The 26,140-nt window shown below is 39.6% G+C and overlaps 2 protein-coding genes across 3 annotated transcripts in view; both read left to right on the top strand.

Moving 5' to 3' along the window:
- Positions 1-26,140, top strand: part of LOC127655666 (SH3 domain-binding protein 5-like) — a 263,875-nt gene that overhangs the window by 168,925 nt on the left and 68,810 nt on the right. The gene's annotated exons all lie outside the window — the stretch shown is intronic.
- On the top strand, positions 754-26,060 carry kiaa0319 (KIAA0319 ortholog). 2 transcript variants are annotated; one of them, XM_052143567.1, is made up of 21 exons: positions 754-978; positions 1,470-1,582; positions 9,674-10,386; positions 11,044-11,200; positions 12,872-12,970; positions 13,086-13,180; positions 13,289-13,376; positions 13,468-13,563; positions 13,961-14,093; positions 14,553-14,781; positions 15,996-16,119; positions 16,303-16,432; positions 17,072-17,220; positions 20,103-20,254; positions 20,347-20,485; positions 20,737-20,896; positions 21,541-21,677; positions 21,832-21,954; positions 24,735-24,825; positions 25,025-25,116; positions 25,352-26,060. In XM_052143567.1, exons 2-21 carry the CDS (start codon positions 1,534-1,536, stop codon positions 25,522-25,524), a joined length of 3,129 nt encoding a protein of 1,042 aa, XP_051999527.1. In that variant the 5' UTR covers positions 754-978; positions 1,470-1,533; the 3' UTR covers positions 25,525-26,060. The 2 variants fall into 2 exon arrangements, with proteins under 2 accessions (XP_051999527.1, XP_051999528.1); XM_052143568.1 differs by lacking the exons at positions 21,832-21,954; positions 24,735-24,825; positions 25,025-25,116; positions 25,352-26,060 and having other exon boundaries at positions 21,546-21,653.

The following is a 26,140-nucleotide window of genomic DNA, read 5'->3' as shown; positions in this document are numbered from 1 at the left end:
TCCCTGAAATGGTAAATGCACTTATATAGCGCCTTTTTAACCTTAGCGGTATTCAAAGCGCTTTATAAGCCAGGTAAATTTTACAATCTCTTAATGCATGCTCACACCCATCTGTGACTGTTTGAATTGTATTTAATTTTATCAACCACAAGATGTCACTGTGGCCTCCAAGCTCCACTCTGGAGCACTCTTTGTTGGACTGCTATGCCTCAGGGATAAAGCAAAAAACGTTCTTCTGTCCCTGCTTTATATGCAGATACATAAGAAATTCATAGGTTACGTTTCTCTAAAACTGTAAACCCTGTATCTCTGTGGCAGTATAAATGACTGTTTTCTTTTTTCTTTTTTTGTTGTTGTTTTTTTAGCAGCATGCTTGGACCCCACCCAACGTAACTCAACCAATGAAGTGAGTTTGGGCCGAGACTATCTCTTTGTTTGACCAATGGCAGATGAAGGTTGTATTCAGAAAGCTGTTTTGAAAACATTGTTTATTTTTGCACTTCCATTTAGTGTTGCAGAAATTAAATGCTTTAGCTTTAAATGTATCAATTTAATTAATTATCTATGTAGATTTTTTTTTTTTTTTACATAGCCTAATACACTATATATATTATACAATAATAAATAAATAAATAAAAAATGTATTTGCCACTTGCATTATTTATTTTTCTGGATCTCTGGGGATATAATTATGCTAAAACTAGAATGTTATGTTCACAGATCACGTGTCTCTCCTCCGCCCTGTCCGTCCCTGTCTGCTGGCACTCCCTATTGCAAACATTAATCTCAACAGCACTCGTCTCCATCCATATCTAATCACCTCAAACATCGCTCCATTAATATCAGACCTTCATATAAATATTACATCAGCAGTATCAATCGGTATATGTCCAGCGCATATTCGCTATGGAGGAGCAGAACGGAAGCGGATTAGCGATGTCATGGAAACAGATGCTTGAATAGCATCCCATCCCACCGGTACGCATCTTCAACTGACACACATTCTTGGATTTCTTAGTAGTTTTATTGTGTTTAATGTTGTACTTCATTTATTTTGCCGATACGTGTGTGCAGATAACCAGCTGTTTCGTGAAAAGCCGTTTACTGTGCAGTTACTTACAATTTAGCTGCAAGTAATGGTTTGGATACGTGTACTCACGTTAAATAGCGTAATTCAATGGCATATACTTGTCAGTAGATAGGTCTTATTATATAATGTAAACAATATAATGTATTGGGCTCAGTCACCATGAAAACTCTCTCCAGAGACATGTACTGTCTGTAAGCCCTGGGCCTGTTGCTATAGGTGATGTAGTCATCGCCAAAGGCCCTGTCACATCATAAATAGAGAAAATAAAATTGCACACAATTTACATTGCTTGATTAATGCTTCTGTATTTTACTTTATTGGACTGTCTTTTTGTGCTCAACCTATCCTGTGTCCTCTCTCCCTGTCTTTAATCTTATAGACAGTTTGAAGAGGTGACGATTCTCAGTACCCACCCCCTGTGAAAAGACAGTTGTGGCATCATCATGAACTTCTCACCCATCCTGTCACTTGTGTCCCTCCTCTGTGTTAGAAGTGAGGATATATTGTATTTATGTATATTTACATTAACATCCAGGCAAAAGAACATGACAAGTCCACACTGCCATTCAGAATTAAAAAATAAGTGTGCTAATTTTCTAACCCAGAAGATTTCAAACGTTTTGATGAAATATGATGATCCGCTTATGGGGGCCCCGATTTCTTAAATATAAAGGCAGCAATAGTATTTTCATGAATAAAGAATTTATTTCAGCATTTCCCCTAGGATTGTTTTCAGCAGTGGTGCTGTTGTGTGCATGTCCACAAGCCCGCAACTTCGGACCCGTATTGGGTGTTGGTTGAAGAAACAAGGGTGTCAAACTCAGTATCAGCCTGGGCCAAATCACGGTTTATTTGTGCCCTCAAAGGGCCTGTTGAAAATGTGGCCACCTTTTTCCAGTGTGTAGGTGGGGGGAGGAGGCGGGAACCAGTTGAACAGTCAAAGTAATATTTAATGTAACAATTAAAACACAAAGACATAACACAAATACACACACGGCAGCTGCATGTGTCTCTCTGCCTCTCGGACTGCTGCATCCGGCTGCTTTTATCCCTCTCCTCCGCTGATTAATCACAGCCTGGCCCTGCCCTCCTTCTCGTCACAGTTTTCAACTAGTTTCTTCTTAGGTTCCAAGACCTAAGAGTTTTGCAACAGACAAATTTGAAGGGGTTTTACAATCTCCGCCCTACATCTAACAAGTCTTAATCTAAGTGCATCTAAGTGCAGTTCACTGTCTGCGAATTACCGCACCTGCTCTGCCCTCGTGCTGCTATGATTAAGCCGTGTTGATAATTGACCCGTGTAGTGCTGTTTCATTCTGCTTTTGAAGCAAGCAAAATGTTCTCCAAAACATACAGATGACAGAGGAAGGCTCATTTATTTTTACGAGGAAAGCGCTAAATGATTGTTTAGTGAAATGTTGCGATCCCCCTGCCATTCTACATTTCAGAAATGAGCTTGCGGGCCACTTGAAAGTGAGTTTGACACTTGTTGTTATTCGGTGACGTAACTGAGTATGTGTGTGTGTGTGTGTGTGTGTGTGTGTGGTGGGGTCTCTTTCGCAGTGTAGAAAGTGCACAGCTGACTGGGGCTGGCAAGTGTTATGTTGTGTCAGGAATATTAAATGAACATCCCAACAGCAGTACTCATAATTCAGCAGTGTCGCAGCACCGCTGCAAAATGTATACAGGGGAAACACTGTATTTAGCAAGCGAAAAATACATATATATAATAATATAATAATAAATAATAATAATAATTTTATTTGTATTAAGATTACAGTGTTGTTTTCTTACCCAATATTAGAGTAATGCATAAACCTGAACAAAATTATTATCAGTTCAATTAACATATATTTGATTAACAGATTTGGCAAATCCAGTAATACCAATGAAGTCAAATTGTGGAGACGTGCGCTTCCAACTTTTTGGGTATGAATTTAAATGTTCAATAAGCATAGTCTACAGTATATGGGTTTGGCTTCAGGTGTCCACATATGTTTGGCCATGTATTGTACGTAAAGATTACTGCATAATATACTAGGTTCCCATGGTTATGAAATGGCTCTAAAATGACAACCCCAGTATGAAATGGATAGTTTACCCCAAAATTTAAATTCTCTCATTTATTCACTCTCATGCCATCCCAGATGGGTATGACTTTCTTTCTTCTGTAAAACAGACAGATTTTTAGAAGAATATCTCTGCTCTGTTGGTACATTTAATGCAAGTGAATGGTGTCCAGAATTTTGAAGATACAAAAAGCATATAAAAAGGCAGCATAAAAGTAATCCAGTGGTTAAATCCATATTTCCAGAAGCTATATGATAGGTGTGGGTGAGAAACAGATCAATATTTAAGTCTGTTTTAACTATTAGTTCGACTCCCTGCCCAGTAGGTGGCAATATGCAAGAAGATTTCAAACCGCCAACAACAAAAGAAAAATGTGAAAGTGGAGATTTATAGTTTAAATGACTGAAGTCCATCAATATTCATATATCAATATTTAAGTCCTTTTTAACGATCAATCTCCACATTCTTCTTGTCAGGAATCAGTCAAGCTCGTTCCAATCCACCACTCAAAGATCACTCTCCCCAGAATACTAATCACACACACCTGGTCATCATCTATCACATCATTAATCAGCTCATAAGAACACTCACCACGATTCCAGTCTTTGTCAAGCCTCCAACAGGAACAGACCGTTTTTTCCCGCATCCTGAAATCTCCGTCAACTCTGAATTCCTGAGTATCCTATTTTCCTTACCTGATTCATGCTAACCCTATGCACTGTTGTTCTGCCATCTCCAGATCTCCCACCCGATTCCTGAGCCCATGTTCGAGATCTGATCAAATGGCCTCGATCACCCCTAGAAGAGAAGAGGGGTTAACGAACTGATACTGAGTGATATTACTACGTTGGAAGTTATCTGGCTTATCTGTTGTTCTCTGTACATCCAACGATCTTCACCTGCACCCGAAGATTCACCATATACTTACCTTACACGATTATCACCTGAAATAAACAGCATTTGAATCACTTACCTCCGATCACCTGGTCTCTACCCTGACAGAAGGCTTGACCTAAAAAAGGAAGAAAAACAGCGCGATGGAATCTGCTCGTAATGGTGATAATCCTGCACAACCGCCAGCCGCCGCTGTGAATCCCAGTACTTCCGCAAACCCCGCTTCCTCTCTGGTTTGCTTCGCCAACCCAACTTCCCGTCCAGCGCCATTCTCCGGCCGGGCGGAGGACTGCAACGGGTTCCTATTACAATGTTCACTCGCTTTAGAACAGCAAGTCCAGTTATATCCCACTGAAAAGTCGAGGGTTGCTTTTATTATTCAACAATTATCAGGAGCTGCATTAAGATGGGCTGAAACTTTGTGGATGCAGGAATCTGCCGTTACTTCCTCTGTACAGGAGTTAAGTAAACCATTTCAAAGAAGTTTTGGAGCCCAGTAGATGATTCATCCATCAGTGATAAACTATTACAATTACATCAAGGCAAGAAATCAGTTTCTGAATATTCACTAGAATTCCGCACTCTAGCCTCCGCCAGTGGGTGGAACGAAAAGGCGCTCATCTCCGTCTACCGACGTGGCTTGAATCCTGCACTTCGCCTTCAACTTGCGATTTTTGATGATAGCCTGGGGGTCGAGAAATTCATACAGCAAGCTCTCCGTGTGCACCAAAGATCTCAAGGCTGCTATCGCGAAGCCCAGCAACCCACCTTTTTACCACCTCAGTATCCCGATAAATGCCCCTCCGAAGTGACCGTAGAGAAGATGCAGGTGGATGCCTATCGACTGTCTCAAACAGAACGTTCACGACGTCGAGAATTGAGACTATGCCTGTATTGTGGAATGGGAGGACATTTTCTTCGTTCATGCCATACACGACCTCCTAGAATGCTTGTGAGTTCCGTCTGCACGTCCGTATCTGTATCAGCTCCTCTAACGATATCAGTGATTCTAAAATCTACGAGTTTCCATGTCTCTGCTACCGCCATTGTGGACTCCGGGTCGGCAGGAGATTTCATCTCAGGACAGCTCTGTCAGAAACTCCAACTCCAGAAATCCGCCACCACCAAGCCATACTCCATCCATGCAGTAACTGGTGAAACCATCAATCAGGGGTACGTCACTTCTCAAATCAAACCCATTCTACTCTGTATTGAAGACACCCACCATGAACTGTTTGAACCTTTCATACTTGAGAATAGCCAGACTGATATTATCCTTGGCGCCCATGGCTTATACGACATCAACCTAACTTCAACTGGGAATCTGGTAAGGTATTGAAATGGGGTTGCATGTGCTCATCCACGAGTGTTGAACTCCCAGTCTCTTCTGTCGCTAACTTACCCAATGCCATCCCAATGAATTCAACTTCCATTGAAAGCCCCATAGAAAACCTGTCGGTATCCATCCCTTCATGCTACTCTCAATATTCGGATGTATTCAATCCCGTCAAGGCTGCCAAGTTACCACCTCATCGATCCTGGGATTGTGCCATCAATCTGATTCCTGGAGAATCCATCCCCAATGGGCGAATCTACTCTCTAGCTATCCCTGAACAAGAAGCCATGCAACAGTACATTGGAGAGGCGTTAAAACAAGGTTATATTCGGCCCTCTACCTCACCCGCTGCTGCCAGTTTTTTCTTTGTCTCGAAGAAGGATGGAGGTCTACGCCCATGTATAGACTATAGAGCTTTAAACAAGATAACCGTCAAGTTCAGTTATCTGCTTCCATTGGTTCCCTCTTCTTTTGAACAACTTCGAGAAGCCAAGTTATTCACCAAGCTGGATTTGAGAAGTGCATACAATCTCATTCGAATCCGAGAGGGCGACGAGTGGAAGACCGCATTCATCACCCCAGCAGGACATTACGAATATCTCGTCATGCCGTATGGTCTGGTAAACGCCCCTTCAGTCTTCCAAAGTTTCATGGATGAGGTTTTCCGAGACTACCTGAATCAATTTGTAATAATCTACATAGACGATATCTTAATCTACTCCAGAAACTTGGTGGAACATCAGCGACATGTCTCTCAGGTACTCCAACGGCTGCGTGAATTCTCCCTGTTCCTGAAAGCAGAGAAGTGCTTCTTTCATCAAGCCTCAGTCGAGTTCCTCGGTTACCACCTCAGTGAAAAAGGGTTAGAGATGGATGATCGCAAAACCAAGGCCATAACCTCCTGGACCGCTCCGCAGTCTGTTAAAGAATTACAACGATTTCTCGGATTTGCGAATTTCTATCGGAGGTTCATTCACCAATACAGCCTGCTTACTGCTCCTCTGACTTCTCTACTCAAGTGAAAGCCAAAGACACTACTCTGGACCACTGAGGCAGAACAGGCTTTTCAATCTCTCAAGACCGCGTTCACCACAGCCCCATTACTCCAACATCCAAACCCTGAAAAAATGTTCATTGTTGAAGTTGATGCTTCCACTACAGGAGTAGGAGCTGTGTTGTCACAATACTCTGCCTCTTCAGTCAAACCCATGCCTTGCGCATTCTTCTCTCACAAATTATCTCCTGCAGAGTTTAACTATGATATTGGCAATTGAGAACTCCTGGCAGTTAAACTTGCTCTAGAAGAGTGGAGACACTGGCTAGAAGGAGCCAAACATCCATTCCTGGTTCTCACAGACCACAAAAATCTTCAGTACTTGAAAGAGGCAAGGAGACTTAACCCACGCCAGGAAAGATGGGCACTCTTCTTTACTCGTTTCAATTTTCGGATCTCCTATCGCCCTGGTTCGAAGAACGTCCGAGCCGATACTTTGTCCCATCTCCATGCCCCCGAAACTTCCCACGAAGAACCTGAAAATATCCTACCCGAAAAGATGTTTGTCAATCCCATTCAGTGGGACTTAAATGAACAGCTGCTAGAACTATCCCAACACCAACCCAGCCCTCCAGAGTGTCCAGCCGGAAAGATTTACGTACCCGAAGAATTTCGTACCTCACTAATCTCCTCAGCACATTTATCCGTCAGCACAGGTCACCCTGGAATTAACAAAACCTATTCCACTCTCCAGACGCGCTACTGGTGGCCCCACATGATCCAAGACATCAAGACTTTCATCCAAGGATGCATCCTCTGTGCCATGAACAAAAACCCCCGTCACCTACCCACTGGAAAACTCATGCCTTTACCAGTTCCACAACGACCTTGGTCGCACATTGGAGTCGACTTTGTAACAGACCTTCCTCCCTCAGACAAGAATACATGTATCTTGGTAACCATTGATCGCTTTTCTAAAGCCTGCAAATTAATTCCCCTAAAGAACTTACCCACAACCTTTCTAACCGCCGAACTACTTATGGAGCACGTCTTCCGGAATTTCGGCATTCCGGAGGATATTGTATCAGACAGAGGACCGCAGTTTATCTCCAAGGTGTGGCGGCGTTTTTGCATTAATGAATGTTACGGTGAGTCTAACTTCAGGGTATCACCCACAAGCAAATGGTCAGGCGGAACGGAAGATCCAGGATGTCAGTCGTTTCCTCCGTACCTTCTGCCATTCTAATCAACACCTCTGGAGCCGATATCTCGTATGGGTAGAGTATGCTCAAAACTCCCTTCGACAAATCTCCACTAATCTAACACCGTTTCAATGCGTACTAGGTTACCAACCACCATTATTCCCTTGGTCCGGTGAGCCATCAGAAGTCCCTGCAGTTAACACCTGGTTCCAAAACAGTGAGAGGGTATGGAACCAAGCCCATCATCATCTCCAACAAGCCCTGAACCGTCAACAACGCGTTGCAGACGTTCATCGTCGTGGCAGCTCCGAATATCAGCCTGGACAACTGGTTTGGCTCTCGACCAGAGATATTCGTTTAAGGCTACCATGTCGCAAACTAAGTCCAAGATATATTGGTCCATTTCCCATCGTAAGACAACTTAACCCAGTCACCTACCAACTCCGTCTGCCGGCCCAGTATCGCATCCACCCCTCATTCCACGTCTCACTTCTGAAACCCCATCACCCACTTGTTTCTGTTCCCTCTACAGACCTAGTTCAGGATGACAATCCCCCAGTACCCCCCGTACCGACTCCATCTATACTGTTAGAGAAATCCTGGACTCCCGACGTTGAAGTGGTCAACTTGAATATCTGGTAGACTGGGAGGATTATGGACCAGAGGAGAGGTGTTGGGTACCTCGAAGGGACATCCTCGACCCCATGTTACTCACGGAATTCCACGAACAACATCCTGAAAGGCCTGCTCCACGACCTCGAGGTCGACCCCCACGACGTCAAGGTGCTAGGTCCGCTGGCGCGGACCCTGGAGGGGGGGGTAATGTCAGGAATCAGTCAAGCTCGTTCCAATCCACCACTCAAAGATCACTCTCCCCAGAATACTAATCACACACACCTGGTCATCATCTATCACATCATTAATCAGCTCATAAGAACACTCACCACGATTCCAGTCTTTGTCAAGCCTCCAACAGGAACAGACCGTTTCTTCCCACATCCTGAAATCTCCGTCAACTCTGAATTCCTGAGTATCCTATTTTCCTTACCTGATTCATGCTAACCCTATGCACTGTTGTTCTGCCATCTCCAGATCTCCCACCCGATTCCTGAGCCCATGTTCGAGATCTGATCAAATGGCCCCGATCACCCCTAGAAGAGAAGAGGGGTTAACGAACTGATACTGAGTGATATTACTACGTTGGAAGTTATCTGGCTTACCTGTTGTTCTCTGTAGATCCAACGATCTTCACCTGCACCCGAAGATTCACCATATACTTACCTTACACGATTATCACCTGAAATAAACAGCATTTGAATCACTTACCTCCGATCTCCTGGTCTCTACCCTGACACTTCTTTTGTTTTTGGCTATTTGCATTCTTCGGGTATTTTGCCACATACTGGGCAAGGAGGAGAACTCCATCCATCCATCCATCGTCAACCGCTTATCCTGTGTACAGGGTCGCGGGGGGCTGGAGCCTATCCCAGCTAACATTGGGCGAAAGGCGGGGGACACCCTGGACAGGTCGCCAGTCCATCGCAGCGGAGGAGAACTAATAATTAAAAAGGACTTAAAGATTGATGTGTTTCTCACCCACACCTATCATATGGTTTAAACCACTGGAGTCTTATGGATTACTTTTATGCTGCATTTATATGCTTTTTGGACTTTCAAAGTTCTGGTCACCATTCACTTGCATTGTATAGACTAACAGAGCAATAGAAGAAAAAATTCATACACATCTGGATGGTGTGAGGGGGAGTAAACAATGAGAGAATTTTCCTTTTTTAAGGGGAACAGTCCCTCATGCAGCATTTGTTGTTGATTGTTAATGCAGTATCGAGACAATGCTGACAGGCTGCATCCTGAAAAGTAATGAAAACATTATGGAAATGAATTGGTCAAAAAGAGTGGGAACCTTGAAAATATTATAATATGTCGCAGGGGGCTGGTTCAATCTGAGTGAATAATGAGTTGTGGTTCCCCATGTAACCTATTTTAGTATTAGTATACTGGCTTTTAAATGACAACCCCAGTATTAACCCCAGCATCATGCAGCATTTTGTTGTTTGTTGTTAATGCAGTATCGGGACAATGCTGGCAGGCGGCAACCTACTCGGAGAGTATGGTGACTCCAGAGCTGAGGAGCAGCAGCATTTTGCGGGTTCCAGAGGTGTCATCTTTAAACCAGTGTGCGGGGGCCTGCTGTGATCTCCCGGGCTGTGACCTGGCCTGGTTTTTTGAGCGCCGCTGCTATGTGCTCAGTTGTCAGCACAAAGAGAATTGCCAGCCAAAGCAGAGACCTGGCACTGACTCTCTCCTTGCCTTCCTGCAACGTGGGCCCCCACAAACATTGGTTCTGCAGTCCCTAGTACGAGATGAGTCTAATCCTAACCACTGGCAACCTTTGCCCAGACATAGGGGCTCAGAAGACCCCATGAAGGACCTTGCATTCTTGGAAGGCATTCAAGATTTGGACAACACTGATGCTGAGTATACTGAGAGCCTTAGAAATTTGGAAGACAAAAGAGTTGATAGTGTTGACCGGGATGACGCAACAGCAGAACATGAAGAGGGCCCAGGACTATATGACTGGCCACTTGTCCAAGGAAAAGAGGAATTTAACCAGACAGAGACAGAAAAAGTTGGGGGAAGACTGACAACGCTGCAGGACCCTCTTGAAAGTAGCTCCCTTCCTCCAAGTCGCTTCCCAGAAATTAAAAATGAAAGTGAATCATCTCTATTTGAAGCTGTACCTGTTATTACACCCCCAGCAACCACTGTACTTGACAAAACGGTGAGTGTTGGTTACAAATGTATGCTTGCCATACCTCTGCCAGACCTTCAAAAACCTTTTTAACCTATGTATTAAATGTTATAGCAAATAACCAACAAGTATCTTCCAAAAAACTAGTGGATGACCAGTTAAGGCAATGCCAGTATTTAAAGAGCAGGGTGGCAGATACATAGATATATATATATATATATATATATATATATATATATATATATATATATATATATATATATATATATATATATATAAATACACATTAAAGAAATACATTCTAATGTCACTGCATTATGGCGAATTCATTGGTATAACTATAGCCATGAAAATAGTTATCTTAATATAGTTACCAGAGATGCAATGTACTGACTTGGTGTTTTAGATAGTTGTAAATGTATTATCATTACTTTAAATGTTATGAGATTCTATTTTAATGGTATTAATTCAATAGGAAGTACAGTGTTTTAAATGTACTACTGTCACTCCGGACAAGTCCTTAATCAGTCTCTCACAATCTGCTGCTGTGTGAAATCTCTTTATAAATAAGACATCATTATTCCCTTTTTGAGTCATTCACTTCATTGCCATTTCTTGATCTCCTTAATTAGTCCCCAGACATTGTTAACATTCACGGACAGTGTGAAAATAATTGTTTCTCATCAGGTGGAGGAAGACCCACAGAACATTTTATCCGCAAGCATTGAGCCAAACATCTTACAAGACGTCAACTCGGAGCCCTCGACGTTTAACACAGTCAGTAGTTCCTTCACTACTCAAGCCAACATTGAGGCCACACCACAAACGATCTCAGATGAGCCAGGTATAATTAAAGTGTCATTGCATTATTGTTATTTAATATAGGTTAAATTTAAAAAATAATAATGTTCTTAAAGTGATAGTTTACCCAAAACTTTTAAGTCTCTCATCATTTAATCACCCTCATGCCATCCCAGATGTGTCACTTTCTTTCTTCTACAGAACACAATCAAAGATTTTTAGAAGAATATCTTAGCTCTCTAGGTCCATACAATGCAACTGAATGGTGACCAAATCTTTGAAGCTCCAAAAAGCTAATAAAGGCAGTATAAAAGTAATCCATAGCGCTCAAGTGATCCAGTCAGTTATGGGTGACAATAGAGCAAAACGTAACAAATTTTCACTTTACATTTGCCATTGCAGTCTCTTGTTATGATCAATATTTCAGGGTTGATTACATTGCTTCATTCACACGGAGAGCACTAGATGGTGCTAGGAATTGTAGTTAAGCTTGAAATCATGACCAACAAGAATTCTGCTGATGTCAAGATGTACAGTGAAAAATTAGTTACACCCAAAACTGATTGGATAGCTTCAGAAGACATGGATTAAACCATATGGATTACTTTTATGTTGCCTTTATGTGCTTTTTGGAGCTTAAAATCTTTTCACCATTCATTTGCATTGTATGGACCTACAGATATATTTTTCTAAAAATATTTGTTTGTATTCTGCAGAAGAAAGAAAGTCATACACATCTGGGATGCATGAGGGTGAGTAACTGATGATACATTTGTATTTTTGGGTGAAATATTACATTAATCAGTATTTTGTCTTCTTTTCCAGTAAAACATCCTTGAAGCAATTTCTGCTCCACTAGCTTCACCAAACAGAACTGCAAAAAAATACTTACTGTTTTCAAACAGATTCCAGAAAAGTCCCCCTGTCTTACACTGGTTGTATAAACAGATAGTTCTGCCCCAAACTCACACCATTGGATGAGCCAATGTTGCTGTGTTAGGCTGGACAGGCTGTTCAAACAAACAGAGCAATGTTTTAATAGCACCACGCCACTGTGTTACACTTTTAGGTAAATCAACTTCCAAATGACTTACTTATAGTTGACTCTGCATATTAATCTGGGCTACCAGAAAGAATTTTAACAATAATTTTAAACACATTCACTTTATTTAGTTTTTTCTTACCCCACTGGCTATTTGGTTAGGCCTTGATTTAAGCTTAAGAGGTTTATGTAAAAAAAAAACAATCTGAAGAGATATTCTGTAATGGGATAGTATGATTTTCTTTCCTCCATGGAACACAAAAGGAGAATGTTAGCCTCAGTCGCCATTCACATTGATGGAAAAAAAGAAGCAATGAAACTGAATGGTAACTTATATTCTGCAAAAAAATCCCCTTTGGTGCTCAATGAAAGACTGAATATCATACAGGTTTGAAATAACGTGATTTACTTTTTAAACCTCTTGAAATTCTTTGAAAAAAGTTGTATATTATTTTACACAGTTTTGCTTCTCAATTAAATGTATTTTGGATCTATAGATATTTGTACTGGAAAACGAGACAAGAATACTGATAAAAACACTTTTGCGGTTTTCAAAGATACATATTTTACAAGTAAAAATAAAAATAAAAACGTCAAACAATTAGAAATAAGTAGCGAAATTCTCTCAGTTCTTCTCAACTGATTAATTCTCACTGTCTTCTCATTGTTCAGTAAGAACCCTGATTGTGTCCAACAGAGACCCCATGGATGTAACACTGCCTCAAAATACTATTGAACTAACTGCTTCGGTTATTCCAGAAGACACTGCAGGTATGCTTAAATACAAAACGCTGCCTTCATAGGGCCACAAAATTCAGAATTATATTCCTGCTTGAATCATTAACTTAACCTTTAAGTGAAAAGCCTATATGCTATTTTTCCTCAGAGGCTCCTTACACATATGAGTGGACTTTCACCACACCAGATGGACACCGTGGAGTGATGGAGGGGCAGCACAACAAGTCCGTCAAACTTTCAGAAGTGAGGCTCGACTCCTGGTCCCTTTCGACCATGATTGCCAAGTAATAATTTAGATGAGACACAATGCCCATTTCTAACATTGTGCTTGTGTCATTTGTCCATTTCCAGATGTCCGTGGGTGTCTATGCTGTCAGAGTAACTGTGAAAGGGAAACAGGTGTTTGGAGAAAGTGAACTGAATGTCACAGTGTACCCTGGTATGTGTCTTACAGACATAATTTAATATTATTTATCAACTGTTCATCCATGTGATTTATATATGAACAGGCTCACTTTGTCATTCTACAGCAGTGAATGTAAACATGCCTCCTAAAGCTGTCACTCTGCCTAAGAGCCAAGATGTGCTTCTCCGAGCAGACTCAATTATCATCATTAACGGCAGTCGTATGTTTTGTATTTTCTTCTTCTCTCTTTATATACAGTATATACCTTTGTTTCTTAAAGGGATAGTTAACCCAAATATGAAAATTCTGTCTTTATTTATTCACCCTCAAGCTCAATGATAGCCTTGGTCACCATTCTCTTTCATTGTATGGACAAAAGATGCAATGGAAGTGAATAGTGACTGAGGCTGTCATTCTGCTTAACATCTTTTGTGTTTCACGGTTGAAAGAATGTCATATGGTTTTGGAACAACATGAGGGGTAAGTAAATTATGACAGAATTAAAAATGTTGAACTCTAAATAGATTTTAAACATTTAAAAAACGACTCAACTTCTGTGATTCATGTTAAAGAAATATAATTGTTTGGTTTATTTCACTTGCCTCATGCCTTCCCAGAGAGCTCAGATGATGCTGGAATAGTCAGTTACCTGTGGGAAAAGGTGGATGGACCTCTTTGGAAATCTGAAGGCCCAGTTGATACACCTGTTCTGCAGCTACAGAACCTTTTGTCAGGAGAATACACATTCATGTAATAGCTCTACCTTTGTCTTCCCTATTATGACCTACAGCATAAAATGATCCTGTACATATTAAAAAGATATAAATATATGATTCATTTTCCATCACATTTGATGCCATGTTTGTCTATAGATATGTATGAAAAGGCTGGTATTGCATGGGTCTGCAAAATGCTACTTTTTCCACTGTAGAAATTAGTTTTATAGCGTCATGAATCAATTAATTTTGCTTTATGCAAAAGCTGTCTGATTACAGTATATTAGCTGGTGATTGTTCTCTTAACACTGTGCTGATGTTAGATCGGTAAATCTTGTGGTTAATTTCCATTCTTCACCTTCTGTATTTTGCTGTCTTAGAAGCTGTTTAACTATGAATGCATCTGGTGAGTGGAATGTCTCTGGTGGGCTTTTTTAATTTTTATTGACCTCATTAACTTTATCCTATCCTGATTTTGCTTGGCCTACATTAGACTGACAGTGTCTGATTCTGATGGGCTAACTGACTCCAGCAATGCCACCATAAGGGTCAGCAGTCCAAAGGATGACCCTCCTCAGGCCAGAGCAGGCACAGATCAGATCATCAACCTGCCTCTTAACCATCTCATCTTGTGGGGCAACCAAAGCACAGATGACCATGCCACTATAAGCTACCTCTGGAGTCTCCATCCCAGCAGCCTGAACCAAGAGGTGACCATGCAGGTAATTCATTCTTAAATTCATCCAGAGGAACATTTTAATTGCTCTTTTATGATGTTGTCTAGGATAAAAATATTATAGATATTAAAGAGTGTGCATGTTCCAGTCAACTATTAATTACGATATATTTGACCAATAATGTCTTGATAGATGTGAATGTAGAAATGTTATTTGATGTTCTACGATACTTAGGGCATGGTATTGATACAGATTTCCCGATTCGATTCTGATTCACATACTCTCGATTTGATTATTTTCTGATTTAATTCGATATTGATTCATTTGGATATATTTCAGTTATAATGTATTTTTGCTTACATATCAAAGAAATTCTCTCCCAGCTAATGCTGTTAGTTATACAGGGGACCTTCTAACTAGGTACATTAAGAAAATATTCATTTTATCTGCCACACCCCCCCCACACACACACACACACACACACACACACACACACACACACACACACACATTATTCCATTTCTGTTAGTCACATGTCTGTGAATCTTCTCCAGTTTATGTCTTAGTTGTTGTAGATGTTTATACAAATATTTACACGTTAAGTTTGCTTAAGGTAAAAGCAGAAGAAAGTGAGTTTCTTTTTTGCTGAGTTTATTTTATTAATTTTTTATCACTTATCACGTTTTGACTTTTTTAAAATAAACAAATCCATGTATTCAATAAATACGCTATTGTATTTCATATCTTATTTTTTGTTATACGTTTATTGTTTAATTACATCATTTATACTATTTACAAGTATTTACATTGATTTGTTTAACACATGTTTAAACCGGTACTGTCTCTTTAACAAAACCATCATTTCTGTAAAAAGCACCTGTAGATGAGTGCATCTGTGCCATGCATGATTAGAAATAAATGTTTATTTTTTGCTGTTTTTGATAACAACAAACTTTAGAGAACATAAAGTGTATTAAAAGAGATATAATGACAAATGGGTTGCGTGGATCTCCTCTTTGGACACCCGGAACAACTTTTACTCTCAGAATGCAGTGAAAGGATCTCGCTGCTCAAAAAGCCAGCCAGTTGCCAATCATATACATTTTAGTCATATAGCGTCAATTTTGGTTGCAAATGCGAGTGATTTCCTTTCATTGTAGTGGAGTGTTGCACATAGAATAAAAGATCGATATTGGTATCGAGATTGTTCAAATGAATATTTTATTTTTACCCACACCTAATGATACTACACATTTCAGGACATAAGGTCACCATCCCTGCAGCTCTCTGATCTCCAGGAGGGTCGGTACACTTTTCAACTGATGGTGACTGACTCCAGTGGTCAACAGGACTCAGATACTGTCTCAGTTACTGTGCTGCCTGGTAATATAGAGTATATACACATACATATACTTACAAACACATACCCATGCAACACACTACACCAGCAGTTTACATGTAATGCCTGAACATTAATGTATTTTTAATGCAATCAATCTGGATGATTTGGATTTGATTAAAGAATAACAATACATTCTGTATAATGTAAATTTTGTTTTGTGGTAGCAAACAGAGCACCAATTGCCATAACAGGACCAGACAGGCAGCTCATCCTCCCAGTCACCAGCATTACATTGAATGGCAGTGACAGCACTGATGATCAAGCCATCAGCAGCTACCAATGGGACATTCTTAGGTACCAGCATACTGGCAAGACTGCATCCTAAGATTAATTAAGCAAATGTGGACCTGTTATCTTCAAGGAAAAATACCTAACTAGGATCCATTCCCCTTGGGTCCTGCTCATGATGAACTACCTACTTAAAGAATTTAGTTCCCATTTTTTCCCATTATTCACTTTTTTACACACCTGCCTCAAATTAAAAAAAAAAGACATTGATTAGCTGGTTCAGGTTTGATTAATTAGAGTTGGATCTTAAGTTTGCAGGTAGTTAGATGTCCATGTAAATTAATGACTCTGTTCTGGAGAAACATGAGATTAAATGCAAATGCACAAGAGGTCAAATGCACAACATTCAAAGTTATTTTAAATAAAAGTTCAATTAAATTAAACTGTTCACCAGTTCATGGTTTGCCACTACCATGGAGTGAACCGGCAGCTTTAACAGCCTAAAACCTTACTTTAATGTTTAAACCCTTGCAATGCTGTGAATACAATGCAATGACAATAAAGCCTGCATTATGTATGAAATATTTGTTGCGCAGGCTGATAAGGCTAAGTTAAGGATTTTGTTGAAAAGCTTATTGATGTGCCCTTACCTCTCTCATATATAATATATTCTCATTTGATCTTTTCTCATATATAACACTGAAGTGGCCCTCCAGGCTCAAAGATAAAGGATGCCACCAAACCAGATGCCATAGTTACGGGCCTAAGAGCTGGTAGTTACAAGTTCAAGCTGACTGTGAAAGATCAGCTGGGAGCAACAGACAGCGCAGTCTTGACCGTCACTGTTAAAGAAGGTGAGCTGAATCATCCAAATGTCAAAAAAGCACCTAGAAATAAACAAAAGTTATTTGGATTAAAATAAAAAAATTAAAGGTTAATAAAATGAAAGAAAATTTGTTGCATTGACCAAGTCCACAATGAAAATCTGGGATGGACATAATCAAAAGCAAACCCTTTCAAGCACACAAGATGCTCTGTGGAACATTCTCAAATCATGCTGGAATAACATTGATTCATATGGCCAAATTTTAAGAGCATTAGTGGTTAGCTCAGAGCAATGCCATAAGTCATAAACGCAAGAAGACAATGGGCATGGCTAGGAAATGTTTTGTATTTTATAGGCGATTTATTTATCTTCTCCAGTTATTCAACCATCTGCATCCTATTATACTGTATATAGATCATTCCCAGTCAAGCACCAGCGTTATAAATAGTGCACATTCATAAGAAGTTGGTAGTGTAAATGGACTGCATGCAATAAATTAGAAGAATAGAAATATAGATGTTCTTTTGTGTATTAACTGCATCCTTGTTGAATGTCAGGCATTTTCTATGACAGTGACACACTCCTTTTATAACTAAGCAATGCGTTATCATCAAGATTTAGATGTAAGCACCATTATATTATAGAGAATGTCAGTATAATTAATCATTTTCATCTGTCTACCACCCCTGGAGTCACAAGTTCGAATCCAGGGCTTGCTGAGTGACTCCAGCCAGGTCTCCTATGTAACCAAATTTGCCCGGTTGCTAGGGAGGGCAGAGTTACATGGGCTAACCTCCTCGTGGTCACGATTAGTGGTTCTTGCTCTCAATGTGGCACGTGATAAGTTGTTCGTTGATCACGGAGAGTAGCAGAGTAGTATGAGCTTCCACGTGCTGTGAGTCTCCGCGGTGTCATGCACAGCGAGCCACATGATAAGATGCGCGGATTGACTGTCTCAGAAGTGGACCGGATTGAGGCGAGTAACAGCGCCACCACGAGAACCTATTAAGTAGTGGGAATTGGGAATTCCAAATTAGGAGAAAAGGGATAAAAAAATATATATATATATATATATATATATATATATATATATATATATATTCATCTAGTGTCACAAATCATGTCTAGTATTAACAGTGATTGTATCAGCACGCACTTCACTTCTACTTGTCGATTTAGATTTTTTCATTTATTAAAATTAGACCTGTCAGAATTAAAGCGTTAACCCATGCAATATATTAAAAACGTTTAACTCATAATTTTTTTGGAATCGCAATTAATACATTTACCATTAATACAGCATAAACCAAAATAAACATTGTTGGTAGGGCAGAACCTTTGTAATGTGTCTGCCTGGAGTCATTACATGACGCACACTTCACACACACACACACACACACAACAGCACATCGTTGATAAAATTATGGTGAAAAGACCTCTTAATGCTATTTGATGTACAAAACAAGTCCAGATGAGAGTTGTGTTATAAATCAAGTATTTTTCAGCCTATGTAAGGTACATTTGAATTAACACAGAAGCACGTCAAGTCTGAATTATCATCAAAACGCAGAATGAGACTTTTCATGAGAATGAGTTTTCATCTGCAAGTGCTTTTCGTGTAGAGTTCAAAGCGGTGCTGACGCAAGCGTTGACACCCTTCGTGATTTTTGACACCAAAATCACGAATTATGAAAAATGTTCTCCACATTCTACTGGCAGAGTAGTATTGCGGTTGAGATTTAATGACCATTGCAATGAAAATGCAACATATGTGAAGGCTAGTTCTTTCAATTAGTCAACTTCCCAATTAGACTTTGGGAAACATTTAATGTTGGTGCTATTTTAGTGCATTTCTATCTTTATACTGTGGAAGGCTTTGTTTGAAATGTTAATACAGCATTATATTGTTATATTTTGGTTTGTTTCCTTCATTAAGATGGAAATAAATGCATTTTGACAGGAAAAGATATGTATATATAGTGTAAAATTCCAGCACATTCCAAATCTGTGATTAATCGCAAATAACAAAAAAACAAGTTGTAAGTGACTGACAGCACTAATTAAAAAACTAGCACAAGAATTGCGCTTAGAATTAGTGCTCTCACGATATACATGGTTTCATGTAGATTTGTGCTTTGCACACTCTCGAAAATAGAGCCCAAGCCAGCAAGAGTTTATATGCTGTGACTAATGAAAAATGGGGGCATAAAAAATACTTAAAATTCCAAAATACATGAACATGTCAACATGTTATGCTGATATTATAATTGTAATGGAATGGAAAACAAAATCTGAAAATCACTAGTGGTTTCAGACTTTTGGATATCTGTCATATTCCATGTTGTTTTTTTTTTTTGGTCTTGTCTTTTATGTTGTAATTCTTGTTTAGTTCCTGTTTCCTGTTCATTAGTGTATTCCTTTGTAATTTCATTTTATGATTGGTTTTCCCTTGATTTATTCCCCAGGTGTTCCTCATTCCCTGATTGTTTCCCCAGGTGTTCCTCATTCCCTGATTGTTTCCCCAGGTGTTCCTCATTCCCTGATTGTTTCCCCAGGTGTTTCTTATTGTCCCTTGTGTATTTAAGCCCTTGTTTCCCCTGGTTAGTTTGTCAGTCTTTGTATGTATTGTTGTATGCCTGGGTTACCTGTGTTTTGGTTTCTTTTTATTCTGAGTTAGTTTGTTTATACTTTTGTAAATAAAGATGCGTTTAGAGCCTCATTCTTTGCCTGCCTTGTCACAATATCACTGTATTTTTAACCTCAGTACATAAATTTGCTTCCTCATGTGTAGAAAATACTCTATAACCCTGAATATCAGCACCCCAGTCTCATTAAATGTGGCAGCGGCTCGTTTTTGGAAATTTCTTCCACTTTTATAAATTATTATGCTGTGCCTTGTTAAATTCACAGCCAAAAGCCTGCCACTGATTGCCCATGCCAGCGGCAGCCATACACTCACACTTCCCAACAACTCACTGGTTCTCAGGGGCTCAGTGTCTAACAGCGGAGCCACAAATGTGTCCTTTATTTGGGGTAGAGATGAACAGAGCCCTGCTGCAGGGGTGAGTGTTATTTAAATATCTCTGTTTACCCTTTTCAGTAACTCTGTGTGCTTATGTGATAGTCTCTCTCGTTTTTGATCTTTTGGAAATAGGATATTCTATATGGATCAGATCATGGGGCCTTCCTTTACCTAGCCAACCTAGTGGAAGGAACTTACCTGTTCCAGCTCCGGGTCACTGATGCCCAGGGCCGGTCAAGCACAGCAATGGCCACTGTGGAAGTGTGCCCTGGTAAGATATTCCTCAAATTTATTTAAGATAGGAGACAGTTGCCAGATATTCATAATTCCTAATTTCTTTTAAATGTTATGTGATGAATGTAACTTTATCAACTGATCTCTATCTTCAGATAAACATTTAACCCTCCCTAGCAACCGGGCATTCAATTTGTTACATTATGTAAAACCTTTGGGAGGAGGGGAATGTGGAAAATTATGTTGAGTTTGCTGCATGTTTGCTGCTGTATGTGGATTTGTGTGCAGATCCACGTGAGCAGGAGGAGGTGGAGCTTGAGCTGCAGGTGGGTGTGGCTCAGGTCAGTCAGCAGCAGAAGGACACCGTGGTGAGACAACTGGCGGCACTACTGCACGTTCTGGACTCCGACATTGCACTGAAGGGGCTGCATGGCCAGTCGGACATCAGGTACTACTATTTTGTAGCTAGGTCAGGAACACAAATGCACACTGAGTTTGGTTTAACATCTGAACATCTAAATGTATTTGGGTAACATTTTAAAATAAGGTTCCATTAGTTAACAAGAAGTAACAATTAACAATATATTTTTACAGTATTCATCTTGTTTAATTTTCATTTCAACACACTCACTGAGCACTTTATTAGGAACACTATTGTCCTAATAAAGTGCCCGATGTGGTCTTCTGCTGTTGTAGCCCATCTGCCTCAAGGTTCAATGTGTAGTGCAATCTGATATGCTATTCTGCTGACCCATCTCTACATGATTTTATGCATTGCACTGCTGCCAGATGATTGGCTGATTAGATAATCGCATGAATAAGTAGGTGCACAGGTGTTCCTAGTAAAGTGCATAGTGAGTGTATACTAAGACATTTTAAAATTAAAAGGTGAATACGTTAACATTAGTTAATGCATTGTAACTAACATTAACTAACAATGAACAATTGTACTTTTATAAAACAATATTAACCAAGATTAATACATGCTGTAAAAATATATTGTTCATTGTTAGTTCATGATACCTAATGCATTAACTCATGTTAATAAATGGAACCTTTTTGTAAAGTGTTACCTGAATTTGTTGTGTTTAGCACAGTTTTTAGGTTCTCAGTGCACGGTCCTGATGGGACGATCCCAGGCCCTAAGCTCGCCCGTCTCCTGAGAAACCAGCTGTTGAGTGAGAAAACTGACTTCTTGCTTTTTAAGGTCCTACGAGTGGACACAGTCAGTGAGTGACTTGATTTGCTTTCAAGATATTTTTCCACCTAATTTCATTAAAACTATCTAAAAATAAAAGGAATATACTGTATATTATTCCTGGGAATAAAGTTTAATGCCCTTTTTCTTGTTTTGTATTTTACCTTTGGTTTGAATGCATGTAGTGTGTTTACTGCTCTGCTCTCAACATGGTCAGTGTGACCCAATTACCAAGAGCTGTTCCTGTGACCCTCTCTGGATGGAGAACCCAATTATGCGTTTCTTTGAAGATGGCGAGAGCAACTGTGGTTAGTGTATCCCCTCTGTTTTTCACCACCACTTTATCTCCAACTGAATATGGCAAATATATGAGTGACAAGAATGATTGATAGAGATGGAAAGGGTGTGTGCAAAAATTGTTTTGTCAGACTGAGTTTTTTGTCATGGTCTTTTTCATCTGTCATACTTGTTTTCATTTGATAAGTACTAGGGATACATTCAGGGGCCTAGCATCCTTTATAATGGTATTTACATGACAGTAGATATATAATAGATTTTAGACTCCCCAAGTGAATTCAAGGAGTTATAGCTTGACATTTCTACATGACAATCAACCGCTGCGCTAAAACAAGATTTAAAAAATATATTTTTCTCCCCAATTCCCAATGCGCTCTTAAGTCGTTGTGATGGTGTAGTGACTTGCCTTGATCTGGGTGGTGGAGGACAAATCTCAGTTGCCTCTAGTGCCGTGTTACTGCGGAGACATAAGGCACTTTGAGGCTTCATGCTACTCTCGGTGGCATCCATGCACGACTTGCCACACACCCCATTGAGAGTAAGAACCACATTATAGCAACCTCGAGGAGGTTACCCCATGTGACTCTACCCTACCTAGCAACCGGGCCAATTTGGTTGCTTAGGAGACCTGGCTGGAGTCACTCAGCACACCCTAGTTTCTATCTCGCAACTTTTTTGAACTTTTTCGAACTTTAATCGCTGAGCTACCCAGGCCCCCTTACAACAAGATTTTTTTACTTTTCAGAATTAGCTTTATTGCCAAGTATGCTTATACATATAAGGAATTTGTCTTGGTGACAGAGACTTCCAGTGCCTTTGTTTTTTTCTTAGGATCACTTTTTGCTGGTTTTAAGCTCCTGAGACCCAAGCGTGAATGCTTTGTGCATTTTCAATTTTCCTTTTTGATTTGTAACTAGTAACTCCTAATAAGCAAGCAAAAAAAAAAAACATTTTCTATAGCAAATAGTTTTCCTAAAAATCGATGTCCACATATGTGGACAGTGGGACTAAGTTGTGAAATTTTAAATAATACCAAGCTATAGAAGATATTTTTCAGCAAAATTGTTTATTATGTTTCTAGAAGTGTTGGTTATTTATGTTTTTGAGACTCTACAGACATTACAGCTGATTTTCTGTAAAGCTGAATAAATAATTCTGATTCAAAGTAATGGCCAACATCATCCAATCACTGCCAACCATGTTAAAATAAAATGTAACATTAATCTATGTACTGATTACCACTGTCCCATGTCTGCTAAACATGTTGAGTTGTCCAAACATCATCTGCAGCATGAAACTGAACTTTTGATCAGATTTTAGGAGTGAATGCTACATAAAGAGCTTTAGGATGCTCCATTGCTATCTATTTATTGAATGACATTGAGCTGTCTGTCTGCACAGGTCTCAGAATAGTTCGAAATGCATCTTATTTTAATCCTTACTCCATATAAAGCCTCTGAAAGCAACATTTTTCAGCTTTTGGATGAACCCATTGATTCTCAATGTGATATTATTGCACAATGAATATAGGAATGCATTTACTAATGTTAATGAATAGAACCGCATTGTGAAATGATGGTAGAATAAAATACGACAAAATATCTAACATGTTTTTCAACTTTTGAGGGAATATTGTCCCAAAATCCTTGTATGTGGAATTTTTTTTAAAATTGGCATATCAAGTGAAACTAGAGACACTACTCTTTACACCCAAACAGGTTTCAATAAAAATACTTGGAGATTTCTTACCAGTGGCACTTTTGTTGGCTCTCTGCCCATAGAAGCACTTCACAGAAATCAATGTCATGTTGTGTCGTGACTTAATGCGGGAGAGGTTTACCCTTACATGACAGTCTAGAGTGTTGTGAACAATATTCAGTCAGTTTAAATTATTTAAAATGATGCATTGCCTACAGCTATGTGAAAATACAACGTCCACGCATGTGAACACAGTGTCGCATGAGGTTAAAAGGAAATAACCGAAAAAGTGCATACATGCATCCACGAGTTCACTGAACTTTTTCAGTGTGCCCAGTGTTGGGAGGGATACTTTTGAAATATATTCCACTACAGATTACATGCTGTAAAATGTAAGTTGTAACGTATTCAGTTAGATTACTCAAGGTCAGTAACGTATTCAATATACTTCAGCACTGGTAGATTTTACCAGTAACAGTAACACAAAACACTCATGTTAAAAATACATTATCTAAAAAAATTTAATATCTTATGCAGTGTTGTTTCTAAACCAAGAGAAATCCAATGGATCTTGTTTTAAGGATTTTCAGATAATTTTACAGTAAAACAATACAATAATAATAATCAAGAATATGATTTTTGGGGGCCTGGGTAGCTCAGCATTTAAAGATGCTGACTACCACCCCTGGAGTTTCGTGTTTTAATCCAGGGCATGCTGAGTGACTCCAGCCAGGTCTCCTAAGCAACCAAATTGGCCCTGTTGCAAAGTAGGGTAGAGTCACATGGGGTAACCTCCTTGTGGTTGCTATAATGTGGTTCGCTCTTGGTGGACATGGTGAGTTGCGCATGAATGCCACGGAGAATAGCGTGAAGCCTCCACATGTGCTGTGTCTCTGCGGTAACTCGCTCAACAAGCCACGTGATGAAGCAGACGTGGAGGCACCTGAGCTTCGTCTTATCTGTCAAAATGATAGACAGTATTTAGAATTATCCATCAATTAAAAAAACAAAAACAAATCGGTAAATGACGGGTAATCTTTGGTTAATGCAACCTCTGGGTGTGTGCTAATCTTCAGTCTTCTCCCCCTTGTAGACTGGAGCGTGCTGTATGTCACAATCTCTTGTTTCGTGACAATCATTTTCCTCTTGTCCATCAGCTGGGCTTGCATCTGCTGCTGTAAAAGGTGATAAAGATCCTATTGCTCCATGTAGAGAATCTATCCATTGAAAAATGTGGTATTGCATGTGTTATGTCTGGAATTTACAGTCAGTACTGCAAGTCCAGTATTAGTTTTGCCAGTGAAAAGAGGTGCACACTGCTTTTTGTGTGCTGTTGTTCTTGTGGTAGGAGTGTACTCACATGTTTGTTTTGGTCTGTTTTAGAGGGAGACGCACAAAGGTAAGGAAGAAAACCAAGTACACAATTCTGGACAACATGGACGAGCAGGAAAGAATGGAGCTTAGGCCAAAGTACAGTAAGTTTACACCAGATTTTTTGCAAGTATGCTTAATGTGAGTGAGTGCTGACTGTGATAAACAATAAAGACAGATACACTTTGCATTGACATGCCTTGGAGGCTTATTCTTTTTAGTATTATAGAAGGTAGGTAATAACAAATATTGTGCTTGTCCCTAAGCAAGGTCCTTTTTTGGTACAACAAATGACATATAGCTATTATTGCATTCACTTTTCACTGTTTTAATCTTTAGACATTAAACACAGGAGCACAGCACACAACTCCAGCCTCATGATGTCAGAATCAGAGTTGGACAGTGAGCAGGAAAATATTTTTCACAACGGGAGAACAGACAAAGCCAGAAACAGAGCCAATGGAGCGGTCAGAAATGGAGACACTCTCAGCCTTTGTCCTGTGGAGGGTTGAGTTCCAGATAGGCACATGGACATTTTGTTTATGGTGGACATTGTAGAATATCCCACAAATGCAGATGTGACAGTTTACAAAGACTGGCTTAATGAATTGGCTGCCAAACTGACTGACTACTGAATCAAATTGGTATTATGAATAATCACTGGCAATGCCATATTCCATTTGAATATTAGAAGGCATGTGCATAAAACTCACAAAAATGCAATGTCCCTCAATATGTGCTTAATACTCCTTGTATGTTAAGTGATGCAATGCAAGCAATTTACTGTATTTATTTTTGTTTTCAATGTGATGCTTCAAATAAATTTTTTTAGGAGATAAATGGTAAATAATGGATGCATAGAAAGCTAAATCAAAAAGCAAGCCACAATCTCTTATTTATGACAGAATTTTAATGTGCCTGATTCACAGCCATTGTTTTCTGTCTTGATGTGTTGGTATTGTCGAAGATGATGTGTAAATCTAGTCATAAATGCATTTAAGATGTGTCTTTTTAGTGTTCTGGTTTTACAGCCTAAAAACATCTGCTTCAGCTGGAATTGCAATAAAAGCCATTTATACCAGGCATATCTCTAAAAGGAGTTCATTGCTTGTTATAATACAGTGAGAA

This window comes from Xyrauchen texanus, chromosome 15 (genome assembly GCF_025860055.1).
Source record: "Xyrauchen texanus isolate HMW12.3.18 chromosome 15, RBS_HiC_50CHRs, whole genome shotgun sequence".
NCBI classification, from domain to species: Eukaryota; Metazoa; Chordata; class Actinopteri; order Cypriniformes; family Catostomidae; genus Xyrauchen; species Xyrauchen texanus.
This window is presented reverse-complemented; position numbering and strand designations above follow the sequence as displayed.